Source organism: Lucilia sericata, unplaced genomic scaffold, assembly GCF_015586225.1.
Source record: "Lucilia sericata isolate MDLA Ls3-8-SP2 unplaced genomic scaffold, ASM1558622v1 Contig002607F_arrow, whole genome shotgun sequence".
Taxonomy (NCBI): Eukaryota; Metazoa; Arthropoda; class Insecta; order Diptera; family Calliphoridae; genus Lucilia; species Lucilia sericata.
Window position 1 is genome coordinate 1 of NW_023996358.1, and position 14,597 is coordinate 14,597.

Consider the following 14,597-nt stretch of genomic DNA (forward strand, 5'->3'; position numbering starts at 1 on the left):
TTTTTCATTAGATCTTTAGTAAACGTAGACTAAACAAGTTAACAAATGGCGGTAACTAAAATTTATATTTTTGTGGTCACACTGATATTAGCGGTTTGTTGGGATAAATAATTCAATAAACTTTATAGAATTATTTTCTAAAACTTTATCTTGCGCTTTTATAGATATGTTCGGCACAAGCTACAGAAAACTCTACCGCCAACACCGCCAATGAGTCATCAACCGAAGTTATAAGCTGGTCCACACTGCAATTTTCAGTTTTCATCTGTCATATTTTTGAGCCTTTAGACTACAAATATATCAATAAATCTAATAACATAGCGCAAGAACTATTAAAAGACGAAATTTTTGTGAACAATACAGAATCCGAAATTTTAGAATTTAAACAAAATTTAACCAATTATATAGAATATTATGAAGCTAGACATGGTTATAAAGACATCTGTGATATTTTCAATAATACCAATTGGTTTTACAGGGAGATTTTGAACCAAGAACTTACAAAGGAATCAATATTTATGAAAGAACTTTTAGATAAATATAATTATAATGAATTGGAAATGGAATTTCTAGAGGATTTTGAAGATTTTGTAAATGATTTAAAGAAACAGTTTGAGGAAAATAAAATGGAATTGGAGAAACCTATGAGGCGTTGGTATGAAAAGTTCTTGGGCTTAAATGAGTTTGATGAAAAATTTAAGGCTTTAAAGAAATTTTTTGATTTTGATTTGAAATGATGAAAGAATTTGAATTTAATATGTAAGTGGATAAAAAATTTTATTAAAATATTTAATAAATTTAATAATTGTCAATTAAAGTATATTTTTAATATTAAAAATATGTGTAAGGTAACCCTAAATAAAAAATTATTATCTGCTACTGAGAAAAGCAATAAAAAACATATTTTACATTTAAAACATTGATAAGGTTATAATTAATACAAATAACATGAATAAACATAAAATTAATAATATATTTATGACTAATTGTTTACACACAACAATTAATAAAACCAAGACTTAAGTATAGTTTTGTTTAATTGTTTACAATTAAAATAAATATAATAAATTATACAATTTGTAAATAAAATTAGTTTTAAACTTGAACTTGTTGAATAATCTCCTAATTATTTTAAATATCAAAAATAAATAACATCCAACTCTGTGAGCAAAACCATATGCTTGTTATTAATTACATTTTTTTGGGTGACATTTTGACATCATTTGTTCTTGATAACAGAGCTGCCCATTTATGTAAACACCAGTTAAAGGATGCCACTTATAATTTCAGTAGCCATTAAGAGGTTATTAATAGAAATTTAAGAGATTTGTTTTCAATTATTAGAAATAATTAATAAATTTCTTGGAACTGAACTAGAACAGAACTGAACTAGAACTGAACTAAAACTGAACTGAACTAGAACTCAACTAGAACTGAACTAGAACTGAACTAAAACTGAACTAAAACTGAACTGAACTAGAACTGAACTAGAACTAGAACTGAACTAGAACTGAACTAGAACTTAACTAGAACTGAACTAGAACTGAACTAGAACTGAACTAGAACTGAACTAGAACTAGAACTGAACTAGTACTGAACTAGAACTGAACTAGAACTGAACTAGAACTGAACTAGAACTGAACTAGAACTGAACTAGAACTGAACTAGAACTGAACTAGAACTGAACTAGAACTGAACTAGAACTGAACTAGAACTGAACTAGAACTGAACTAGAACTGAACTAGAACTGAACTAGAACTGAACTAGAACTGAACTAGAACTGAACTAGAACTGAACTAGAACTGAACTAGAACTGAATTAGAACTGAACTAGAACTGAACTAGAACTGAACTAGAACTGAACTAGAACTGAACTAGAACTGAACTAGAACTGAACTAGAACTGAACTAGAACTAAACTAGAACTCAACTAGAACTGAACTAAAACTGAACTGAACTGAACTAGAACTGAACTAGAACTGAACTAGAACTGAACTAGAACTGAACTAGAACTGAACTAGAACTGAACTAGAACTGAACTAAAACTGAAGTAGAACTGAACTAGAACTGAACTAGAACTGAACTAGAACTAAACTAGAACTAAACTAGAACAGAACTGAACTAGAACTGAACTGAACTCGAACTGAACTAGAACAGAACTAGAACTGAACTAGAACTAAACTAGAACTGAACTAGAACTCAACTAGAACTCAACTAGAACTTAACTAGAACTTAACTAGAACTGAACTAGAACTGAACTAGAACTGAACTAGAACTGAACTAGAACTGAACTAGAACTGAACTAGAACTGAACTAGAACTGAACTAGAACTGAACTAGAACTGAACTAGAACTGAACTAGAACTGAACTAGAACTGAACTAGAACTAGAACTAAAACTGAACTAGAACTGAACTAGAACTGAACTAGAACTGAACTAGAACTGAACTAGAACTGAACTATGAACTAGAACTGAACTAGAACTGAACTAGAACTGAACTAGAACTGAACTAGAACTGAACTAGAACTGAACTAGAACTGAACTAGAACTGAACTAGAACTGAACTAGAACTGAACTAGAACTGAACTAGAACTGAACTAGAACTGAACTAGAACTGAACTAGAACTGAACTAGAACTGAACTAGAACTAAACTAGAACTGAACTAGAACTGAACCAGAACTCAACTAGAACTCAACTAGAACTGAACTAGAACTGAACTAGAACTGAACTAGAACTAGAACTGAACTAGAACTGAACTAGAACTGAACTAGAACTGAACTAGAACTGAACTAGAACTGAACTAGAACTGAACTAGAACTGAACTAGAACTGAACTAGAACTGAACTAGAACTAAACTAGAACTAAACTAGAACTGAACTAGAACTGAACTAGGACTGAACTAGAACTGAACTAGAACTAAACTAGAACTAAACTAGAACTGAACTAGAACTGAACTAGGACTGAACTAGAACTGAACTAGAACTGAACTAGAACTGAACTAGAACTGAACTAGAACTGAACTAGAACTGAACTAGAACTCAACTAGAACTTAACTAGAACTTAACTAGAATTGAACTAGAACTGAACTAGAACTGAACTAAACTAGAACTGAACTAAACTAGAACTGAATTTTATGAGTTATGCCAGTTTTGTAGTAATCGAGCGATATGTACGTATGTATATGAATTTTCAAGTGAAATGAGGTGTCGGGTTTTACAAATTAATTATCTAAAACATGTTTTATTTGCGGTTTAATTTATTAAAATCCTAATATATTGTTTATATTAAAGAGATTGTTGCGGAGAGGGAGAATATTTTGCATTTTTTTTTTTTTTTTTTTGTAATTTTAAATTTTGATTAGTTAATTATAGTACACACGAGCACTTCTTTATTTAGTACAAAAATAATATTTTATATTTAGTACAAAACAGATTTTTAGAAGTATTTGACTGAACTTTGTTTAATTTTAATATTTATCAGTAATTAAAATTTTTTTTATAAAAAAAAATTGTATAAGTGAAAAATTTATATTAATCAATAGAAATAACTTAACCATGTCCAATTTTAAAATTTGCGCAATTTTGTTGGTGTTGATCTTGAGCCAAGTAAGTTAAAATAAATATCCTTTTTACAATTTATTTTATTTCTTTAAATAATTAATAATCCATGTTTATGTTTCTCTTTTAGACCGCATTTGTTAAATCTGAAAATTCTTCGGAGAAAACTAATACAAACTTAACATCAAAACAAAGTTTTCTGAAATATGTCATTACTAGTTTTTCTGCAATGATTCAAGAATATTCTGAAAAATCGCTTAAAGTAAGCCGTGCTATTCTAAAAAATGAGGAATTTAAGTCACACCATGAACCCTTGATTGAGGAATTTAAACACAATTTAACCCAATTCTTGGACTATATTGAAGCCAATAATAATGTGCCAAACAAATTAGTGGCCATTGACATGTTTACTAATACTACTGATTTCTATTATGAAATTCCTGAACAGAAACTCACTTCTGAGACTAAATATATTTTAGAAATTTTAAATAAATATCGCTACAAGGATATAGAAGTTGAAATGGAGAAAAAATTCTCTACCTTTGAAAAGTATTTCAAGAAAATGTTTGAAGAATTCAAAAGTGAATGGGATGAGCGTGCTTTGGAGTGGTATGAAAAATACCAAAATATCCAGGATTTTAAAGAAAAATTTAATGCTTTTACTAATTTGAAAATTTTTTAAAATTAACGTCGAAATAAATAACAGTTAATGTATAATTTTAATGTTTTTTATTCTCTTAATAAATAAAAATAGTTTTGAGTTCAATTCATATAAAGTAATTTAGAAATTAGGAATTTTCTTTAAATTTTGTATGAAATTAACACTTTATTCTTTACACCAATTCCATAAATTCACTAAAAGCTTCTAGTTTATGCTCAAATTCCTTTAAAGTTTTAAATTTCGTATACCAATCCCTTAGCGCCTTATTCCAATGCCCCTCATACTCTTCGAAAAACTGTTCGAAATTCTCTATGAACGGCTCAAAATCTTTGGCAATATCTTTTTCAATTTCTTTATAATTATATTTATTTAAAAGTTTTAAAATTAATCTAGTCTCCATAGTATGTTCTTCTTCGGTTAGTTTATAATAGTATTCCGTAGTATTGGCAAAAATTTCCATTATATTCATATTTTGTGGTAAATTTTTTTGGTTTTCATAATTTTCCACAAATTCAATTAATTTATTTTTAAACTTTTCGACTTCGGGTGTGCGTTCGGATAGTAAAGTTTCATCTTTTAATATAGCACGACTGATATCTGTATATTTGGTGGCATATTCTTCAGCTAAAAGTAGGAAATTTGTACCGACATAGTGTAAAAGTTTTTGTTGAGGTAAAAGATTTTCTTTAGGTTTGTTTAAGGAAGCATCGTTAGTGCTGTAAGAGTCCTCTAAGGGTATACTATAGGCGCTCTGAAAGAAAAATAATAATATTTAATAAATTTATAAAATTATAGTAAAAATTAAAAAAAAAATAATAAAATTTAGAAAATTTAAGTTTCATAGGAAATTTCCTTTATAAAAAATAAAAAATCGTTAAAATTTAAAAATATTTTAAAGCCCATTTTTATAAAAACTATAAAAAAACAAAAATTTAAGAACTTATTTTCTAAAATATACTGACCTGTATTAAAAACACAAGCAAAAATAGAGAATTTATGTTATACAACATTTTTATAAAGTAATTTGTTCAGATGCTACTAAAGAACTAATGAAAACTACAAAAAAAATTATTTTATTTATGTCTCAACATAAAAGTATTAGTAGAACAATTCTTTAAAAGGTTATCAATATAAAACATAATTTTTAAAAAATCAACAACAAACATTAACAAAAATTTGGCTGATCTTTTGTAAGATAATACAATTTTGAACCCTATCTCTCTCTAATATAAACAGTATATTTGGGTTTTGATGAAATAAAAACAAATAAAACCTTTAAAAAAATGTATAATTAGTAAACTAAACCATATTGATATAAAATTTTACTTTTTTAAGCAAAATTTTACTTTTTTTTTAAATTCTGTTCAAAATTTTGTAAATAATTTATCATGTTATTTTAAAAAACTTTGCAGTTTTCCATTATTTACAATAATTTTGCTTCATTTTATAATTTTCTCTTATAATATCACAAGATATTGTAAATTCTTTCTTAACAATAGAAAAAATCTCTTAAATTTCTTTGAAAATCCCTTATGGCAACTTTAGCGTCTGCTAAATTAAATAGTGGCATCACTTAACAGTTGTTTACTTATAATATGGGCAACTCTGTTGTCAAAAGCAAATGATGTCTAAAAAGGTAAACAATAAACAGACATATCGTTTAGTTCACAGGGTTGGATGTTGTTATACCTTAACTTATTTTTAATAATTCGGTAATTATTAAGCAATGGTCGTAATTTTAAAGGTAAAATGCATAATTATTGGTAAGAAATGATAGAAATCAGTTGGCTTATATGATTTTATTGTTAATTTTAATAAAATCTCAAATTTGAACTGAACTAGAGAAGAACTAGAACAGAACTAGAAAAGAACTAGAACAGAACTAGAACAGTACTAGAACAGAACTAGAACAGAACTAGAACAGAACTAGAACTGAACTAGAACAGAACTTGAACTGAACTAGAACAGAACTACAACTGAACTAGAACTGAACTAGAACTGAACTAGAACTGAACTAGAACTGAACTAGAACTGAACTAGAACTGAACTAGAACTGAACTATAACTGAACTAGAACTGAACTAGAACTGAACTAGAACTGAACTAGAACAGAACTTGAACTGAACTAGAACTGAACTAGAACTGAACTAGAACTGAATTAGAACTGAACTAGAACTGAACTGAACTAGAACTGAACTAGAACTAAACTAAACTGAACTGAACTAGAACTGAACTAGAACTGAAACTGAACTAGAACTGAACTAGAACTGAACTAGAACTGAACTAGAACTGAACTAGAACTGAACTAGAACTGAACTAGAACTGAACTAGAACTGAACTAGAACTGAACTAGAACTGAACTAGAACTGAAATAGAACAGAACTAGAACTGAACTAGAACTGAACTAGAACTGAACTAGAACTGAACTAGAACTGAACTAGAACTGAACTAGAACTGAACTAGAACTGAACTAGAACTGAACTAGAACTGAACTAGAACTGAACTAGAACTGAACTAGAACTGAACTAGAACTGAACTAGAACTGAACTAGAACTGAACTAGAACTGAACTAGAACTGAAATAGAACTGAACTAGAACTGAACTAGAACTGAACTAGAACTGAACTAGAACTGAACTAGAACTGAAGTAGAACTGAACTAGAACTGAACTAGAACTAGAACTGAACTAGAACTGAAGTAGAACTGAACTAGAACTAAACAAGAACTGATCTAGAACTGAACTAGAACAGAACTAGAACAGAACTAGAACAGAACTAGAACAGAACTAGAACTGAACTTGAACTGAACTAGAACTGAACTAGAACTGAACTAGAACTGAACTAGAACTGAACTAGAACTGAACTAGAACTGAACTAGAACTGAAGTAGAAGTGATCTCGAACTGAAGTAGAACTGAACTAGAACTAAACTAGTACTGAACTAGTACTGAACTAGAACTGAACTAAACTAGAACTGAGCTGAAATTTTACAAAAAAAAATAATTTTTTTATTAAAAATTTCAATTTTTACTATTTTGTTGTTTTTATTTAAATAAATTATTTCTTCTTTTCTTTGCAGTTTATTTTCTTTATGACAGTTTAGCACAAACAAAATACAACTCTTCATTCATTTACTACCCAACACTAGATGTCACTCTAATCATTAGTGTCTATCTAATGTCATTTTTGACAGTTGTCATTCTTTGGCCCATTTCCGTTTCTTTCTACTGACAACAACGCAAGATGAAGTACGTATTTTTTTTATAATGTAGAAAAATTCTCAAAAAGAAAATTAAAAATTATTAAAAACATCCCATAGTGATTAAAATAAATATTAAAGAAAATATTTTGTTTGTGTTAAAGAGAAAAGCATAAAAATGAAATTTTCCAGTGAAACAAACCACTAATGGCGTAAAAAAATGTTTTGTTTTTATTTTGCAGAATCGGTTTGTGTTCATTCAGTGGGTACAAAATCTACCCCGGTCATGGCAAGACCATGGTCAAAGTTGATGGCAAGGTGAGTTTTGTGTAGAAAAAATGCTAAAATAAAAACGAAAAACTAATTTCCAATTTTGTTTTGTTTTAGTCCTTCACTTTCTTGGACAAGAAATGCGAACGTTCCTACTTGATGAAACGTAATCCCCGTAAGGTTACCTGGACCGTCTTGTACCGTCGCAAGCACCGTAAGGGTATCGAGGAAGAAGCCACCAAGAAGCGTACCCGCAGAACACAAAAGTTCCAACGCGCTATTGTTGGTGCCTCCTTGGCCGAAATCATGGCTAAGCGTAACATGAAACCTGAAGTACGTCGTGCCCAACGCGAACAAGCCATCAAGGCCGCCAAGGAACAAAAACGTGCCACCAAGGCTGCCAAGAAGGCCGCTCAACCCGCCGCCCCCAAAGCTAAGGCTGCTCCCAAGCAAAAAGCCGCTAAGGTTCAACAAAAGGCTGCTCCCCGTGTAGGAGGCAAGCGGTAAACAGCTGTTTTTATCCACACAAGTTGTTAGTCATAGGTGGCTTTTAACCTGCCTCCCAAACGGGTGGCAAGTGAAGTGTTTTTTAAAAATAAGTCGGTGTTTTTGTTAACCATCCCCATACAAAAACAAACTCAAGATAAAAATTGATGTGAAGTGAAGAAAAAATAAAATTTAAAGAAAAGCTTAAGCTTTACGAATGTAACATTCGTATGGTGGAAAAAAATTGGCGAAAGTGTTTTTATTTATAAATTTTATTAAACTCAAGTTTTTCGCGTTTGAAAGAGTTGTTCAAAAAGAAGATTTTGTAATAATTACTTCAAGATAAATGTGTTTATTGCAAAGGATGTAGTGAATGAACAGGGTCAATAACCTTTGAAATTGGTAGAATGTTAGCAGTGCAAACATATGTACATGGAATAGTTGTTTTAGACAAATATATAATAAATAACTGCAAAATTGTTCAATGAGCAGCATAGAATAGAGATGCAAATAGGAAATCGTTAAATATTAAACCTTAACTCTAAGCGATCAAGAGTTGATCATTATATTGTATTCTTCATAAAAGTGAAATATCAGATCGATAGTCAAGTCATGACTCTAGAGTCTAGACTGATATATAGTCAATATTAAAGTCAGGATTATAGAATTGTCTATTATCTAAGACTACCGACTGACTGATCTACAGCCAAGACTCTAGTCTAAGCTATTGTCTTATCTACAGTCAGTACTAAAGAATTATCTAGTCAAGATTAAAGACATATCTATAGTCAAGATTATAAATTGATCTATCGTCAATACAATAGACTAATCTATAGTCAAGACTATACAATAGATTGCTTGATGAAATTCTTCATATAGATAAAATTCTACAATTCAGCTAAGAAAATACATATACAATTCAGCAAAGTAATTATATTTTATATAGAAAGATATACTTTGAAAATTTGAATTCAGCCAACATTTTTTACTCTTCAGCTAAGTCAAATCCTTGAAAACCCATTACAAATCAAATTCAGCTAACATTTTTGGTAATTCAGCTAAGTAATATTCTTCTTAAAGTAGAATTTTTACAATTCCGAAAATAAGCAATTTTGCTGATTATTTTCTGTATAATTAAAAAGTTTTGCATTAAAAATATGAATTCAGCTGGCTTGTTTTACTAGTCAACTAAAAAATCATGTAGCATTTTAAGTGAAATTCTTCGTTAAAACGAATTATAAGAATTCTGCTAACAAAATATGCATTTCAGCTGATTAAATTTATAAATTGCAATATACATAAATATGTAGATTTACTTTATAATATTTGATTCAGCTATTCAGCTAGCTATAATTAGGGAAAAATTAGTAGAAATCATATTTACTACTATTCAGCTATATGAAATTCATGAAAATATGCAATTCAGCAAATTTTTATTATAAGTGTAATTCAGCTAAGATTTTTTGCTATTCAGCTAACAGAAATTCATTATCGAGAGTGAATTTTGTTATTCAGCTGAGTATATTTATTATTTTCTAGATAAATAATGTAATTTACCTTATAATTCAGCTAACAATTTTTGCTATTCAGCTAAGAGAAATTCATTATCGAGTTCAATTTTGCAATTCAGCTAACAGGAATTTGTGATAGAGTTTAAATTTTGCAATTGAGCTTAGTATATTTATTATTTGCTATAAAAAATCCAAATTTAGTTTAAAAAAATTAATTCAGCTAAGATTTTTTTCTATTCAGCTAACAGAAATTCATTATGGAGAGTAAATTTTGTAATTCAGCTGAGAATATTTATTATTTTCTATATAAAAAAAGGTATTTTACTTTAAAAAATTTAATTCAGCTAACAATTATTGCTATTCAGCTAAGAGAAATTCATTAATGAGTTCGAATTTGGTAAATCAGCTAGGTATATCTGTTATTTTCCATAAAATAATGAATTTTACTTTAAAAAATTTAATTCAGCTAAAATTTTGTGCTATTCAGCTAACAGGAAATCGTTATATTGGTTATTTCCTTATAAATAATGAATTTCACTTTGGAAAAATGTAATTCAGCTAAGAATTTTTGCTATTCAGCTAACATACATTATTGATAGAATTCAAATTTAGCAATCCAGCTGAGTATATCAGAATTTTCTACAAAAATTTTGAATTTAAATTAATAAAATGTAATTCAGCTAAAATTGTTTGCTATTCAGCTAATAGGAATTCATTATAGAAATTGAATTTTGCAATTCAGCTGAGTATTTTTGTTATCTTCTTTACAAATAATGTATTTTCCTTTCAAAAAATGTAATTCAGCTAACCCATTTTTCTATTCAGCTAACAGAAATTCATTATAGAAATAGAATTTTACTATTCAGCTGAGTATTTTTGATGATAGAGGCGGATTTTCCAATTCAGCTGAGTATAGTGGTTTTTTCTCTAGAAATAATTAATTTTACTTTAAAAAATATAATTCAGCTAAGAATATTTGCTATTCAGCTAAGAAAATTTCATGAAGAATATCTTTAAACAAATTCAGCAAACATTTTAGGTAGTTCAACTAACGTAAAATTATTATAAAATTCAAATTTTACAATTCAGCTGAGTAATTTTAGTAAAAAAAATCGAATTCAGCAAGTAAAATAGTGTTAAAATATGGACGTTTTGCGATTTTGTACCTGTTAAACCATTAAAACATAAAGAAAAGTCTTGAAACTATTTCAAAATAATTTTATAAAATTTTATTTTTAATTCACAATTAGTTTTTATTTTTTGTTTAAATTAGGAATGTTTTATAAACCGAACACTTTTGAAAAAAAAAACAGTTATACTTTTAACAATACTTTTATCAGGAGTTTACAACTTGTAAGAGTTACATACAAAATATGAATAAAAAAATATATATTTCGAAATTAAATAGTTACAAAAATATATAATATAGCTAATAAAAAAATAGTCTTAAGAGAATTATTTTTATATAAAAATAGAGAGCAGATTCACAGTAATGTTGTTGTTCTTATTTTATACAAAAAAAAAAAAACAACTAAAGTTAGGGTGGGGGCGAAAAAGAGGCAATCACAATTCTTCGTGTTGAACATTTTGGGCAATTTCATTTGCTTTTTTCATATAGGCAATGAAATCCTCACGTTTACGTCCTCCCACATACTCGGATTTAGTTTTGAGATAAGAAAAATACTTAATGGTGGGATAACCACGCACTTCCTGCTGCAGACAAACACTGTTGTCACGGGTGCAATCTACTGCTGCCAGAATCATGCGTGGATCTTCTTTTAAGGCCTTGGCAGCAGCATTAAATTCGGGTTTGGTGCTTTTACAATGGCCACACCCTGTGGGAAAATAATTAAAATTTATAAAAATATTTTTTTGGATATTTTTTTAAAATTTACTTACAGGGCGCATAGAACATAACTAAAGCATGTTTTTTTCTTTTCAAAGTACTGCTAAAAGTCTGTTCATTTAGGAATAATACCTCGGAATCTTCTTCCTCTTCCCAGGATTTCTCTGGTGGTGGTGGCGGTGGTGGTTCTTTGGGTTCCTTCATGAAATCCACAATTTTTGTGGCCTCTCTAAAGTTGACATCATATTTAAATTGACCATTTACGAAATATTTCAAGGTGGGATAACCAGCCACCGAAAATTGTTCTGCTAAAGCGGGCTCTTTAGTGGCATCTAAAGCTGCTAGAACGCCGGGTATGTGTTGTTGTTTCATTTCCAAGGCTGCTTTTTCATATTCCGGCTTCAAGCGCTTACAGTGGCCACACCAGGGAGCATAAAACATTACCAATACAGATTTCTCCTCCTTTAAGGCGGGTTCAAAATTTTGTTTTGTTAAATGCACTATTTCGGAATTAGTATCCGCCGACCAGTCAGTCTCCTTAGGTTTTTTAATGGGTAAGGAAGTGGGATCCCTCATAAAGGCCATAATGGCCTCCTTATTGCTGTCACTCTCATAGATTTGTTTCATTTTGCCATTTTCAAAATACATAATAGTGGGGAAACCTAAAAAGCACAACATTTTAGTTTAATACAACAAAAACTTATATTTCCTTAACACCTACCCGTTATATTATAAGTTCGTCTAGCCATGGCATTAGCCTGTTTCTCTACATCCATGGCAGCCAATATATAACCCTCACTTTTCAGTTCTGTGGCCGCTTTGGAATAGTCAGGTTTTAAACGTTTGCAAAAACCGCACCAGGGCACATAAAACATGATTAACATGGGTCGGGGATCCTTTTTCAAATGCTTAACAAAAGCAACATAATCTGTGAAATGCAACACATCTTTGCCCATAGCATCCTCTTCCCAGGGCAAATCTCCCGCTGGATCGCGCATGAAATTTATCATGGAAGTTGCCGACATTTGACGATCGTAATCTTTGTGGAAATCCCCCTCTTTGTAATGTTTTAAAATCACTGGCGCTGGATTTACCTTCAATTTTTTACACAATTTCTTTTTATCCGCCTGGGAGCAGTCCATTAAGACCATAGTGCCACTTCCCTTAATGGCCTCGGCCGTTTCTTTGAAAACTCTTAACTGTTCTGCGGATTGTTTAGTATTGCTGGTATATAAAACCAAAACATTAGTTTTGGTGCGCAACAGTTTTTTGAAATCTTTATACTCGGTAATATCATCAATGATGACCGAATTTGTTTTGCCATTCAATTTGCCGGAAGCCGGTTTTAATATGGCTACTATTAAAATCAGGCTCTAGAAAAGTAATTTCAGTATTATTTTACAATTTTTTTTTATTTTAAATTATACTTACTATTGTAATTAATTGTTTGCTAAACATTTTGTTATTTAATTTCCATTAGTTTTTGTTTTAAAATAAAAATTTACAAATGTTTACAGCAATTTCTTTTGCAAATATCTTTACTTCTAAAGAAATAAAACAAGGTTTTAACATAACATCAAAGAAATGTCAAATTCCCTATCAAGTTAATAACTACAAATGTCAAACTTCTTATAAAAAAACAATAAGAATCAGCCAGTGTCATCATCTAGCTTAAAATTCCCCTTGACCTACACAATTACGGTTTTTGGCATTTTCTCTTTTTTGATGACGTTTCTTTTCGATAATTTGTGTAGGCGATTTTAGAGAGTTGCCATATGCAACATATTATAAAGTTTATGTGCGGCCAGAACGTTTTTTATTTACTAAATGAAAAAATAATAATAGTTTGAAAATTTTTTATTTGGATTATAACAATTTAACCAATATACTTTTCTTAAGCATAGAGCAACGTTGAATCTATATCTGGGCTTAGAATTTATCCAACACATCAAGCTTTGCAGTAATCTATATAAAATGTTTTACTAGATAGTTTTCTAAAGAAACGTGTTTTCAGAGAATTTTCTATAGAAAGGTTTTTTCCGGTTATCGTTCCTGAAAAATTTCATATAAAAAAATGTTTTATTTATATAAGTATCTTCCTTAAACAATTTTTTTATTCATAATATTATTCTTTTTACCGTTTTATATAGAAACGTGTATTAGTTTTACCGTTTTGTGTTATTATTTGTCAGTTTTCTGTAGAAAAGAGTTTACTTTAGAAATTTTTCTACAGATATTTGTCATCTTTATATAATTTTCTATAGAAAAAAGTTTTTTTTTTTTTTTAAATTTTCTGTTAACATTTTTTATAGTTTTCTAAATTTGAGACTAATTTTTATTAAAATACAATGTTCATATGAAAGCTCTGACATAGGTTCTATTTTAATTGAGGAAAAATTTAAATCTTCCATCAAACATTTAAAATTGGCTTTAGTTCAATAATTTGCTCAGTAAATTTGAACACACACTCGTAAACTCCAAAATCCATTACATCAAGAAAATCCAGGGACGTAACGGTTATAAGAAAAATGACGAAAAGGTCTCATTTATCAATTAATAGTGATGGATTTCAAATAAGTGTTATAATTAACCATTCTTATAAGTTATATTTGATTTTGATCGTCGTAACCAATACCAGAGAGAAATATATTTTTTTGGTTAAGAATAACAATTATCGTAACCAAAATTTTTTTATTGGTTATATTTTTTTCAAATATCTTTGGTAAAATAAATAAAACGGGCAGTTTTGCAACAAATGTCTATTCATTTTATAAATAAAATATAATTTAAATTAATTTGCCGTTTAATTCCGTTAATATTTATATGGACCAAAAAATAAATTAAGTAAATTTTGGTTATCTATAACAAAAAAAATATTGGTTGCTGAATAACAGTTATTCATAACCAAAAAAAAAAAATATTTCTCATGTTAATTGGTTACGGAGACCTAAATAATATAAATCTTATAATAATGGTTAAAAAGTACTTAAATAAAATAAAGGGATTTTTTGCGTAACCTTTTCTTTCAAAAGAAAAAAATAACAATTATTTTCGGTCCCTGAGAAAATCTGGT

At 29.1% G+C, this 14,597-nt stretch overlaps 5 protein-coding genes across 5 annotated transcripts; 3 read left to right on the forward strand and 2 right to left on the reverse strand.

Annotated features, from left to right (window-relative positions):
- On the forward strand, positions 1-1,167 carry LOC119614126. The gene is made up of 2 exons (XM_037970228.1): positions 1-93; positions 165-1,167. The coding sequence occupies exons 1-2, from the start codon at positions 46-48 to the stop codon at positions 735-737; spliced, it is 621 nt and encodes a 206-aa protein (XP_037826156.1). The 5' UTR covers positions 1-45; the 3' UTR covers positions 738-1,167.
- Positions 1,168-3,392: 2,225 nt separating this feature from the next.
- On the forward strand, positions 3,393-4,272 carry LOC119614128. Its single transcript, XM_037970230.1, has 2 exons — positions 3,393-3,603; positions 3,686-4,272. The coding sequence occupies exons 1-2, from the start codon at positions 3,553-3,555 to the stop codon at positions 4,235-4,237; spliced, it is 603 nt and encodes a 200-aa protein (XP_037826158.1). The 5' UTR covers positions 3,393-3,552; the 3' UTR covers positions 4,238-4,272.
- Positions 4,273-4,332: 60 nt separating this feature from the next.
- LOC119614125 lies at positions 4,333-5,438 on the reverse strand. The gene is made up of 2 exons (XM_037970227.1): positions 5,179-5,438; positions 4,333-4,967 (listed from the first exon to the last, which is right to left on the reverse strand). Exons 1-2 carry the CDS (start codon positions 5,224-5,226, stop codon positions 4,389-4,391), a joined length of 627 nt encoding a protein of 208 aa, XP_037826155.1. The 5' UTR covers positions 5,227-5,438; the 3' UTR covers positions 4,333-4,388.
- A 1,883-nt stretch (positions 5,439-7,321) lies between these two features.
- On the forward strand, positions 7,322-8,411 carry LOC119614124 (60S ribosomal protein L24). Its single transcript, XM_037970226.1, has 3 exons — positions 7,322-7,460; positions 7,654-7,729; positions 7,799-8,411. The coding sequence occupies exons 1-3, from the start codon at positions 7,456-7,458 to the stop codon at positions 8,186-8,188; spliced, it is 471 nt and encodes a 156-aa protein (XP_037826154.1). The 5' UTR covers positions 7,322-7,455; the 3' UTR covers positions 8,189-8,411.
- A 2,583-nt stretch (positions 8,412-10,994) lies between these two features.
- Positions 10,995-13,206, reverse strand: LOC119614123 (protein disulfide-isomerase A5). The gene is made up of 4 exons (XM_037970224.1): positions 12,956-13,206; positions 12,246-12,897; positions 11,578-12,186; positions 10,995-11,513 (listed from the first exon to the last, which is right to left on the reverse strand). The coding sequence occupies exons 1-4, from the start codon at positions 12,980-12,982 to the stop codon at positions 11,242-11,244; spliced, it is 1,560 nt and encodes a 519-aa protein (XP_037826152.1). The 5' UTR covers positions 12,983-13,206; the 3' UTR covers positions 10,995-11,241.
- Positions 13,207-14,597: the final 1,391 nt, after the last annotated feature.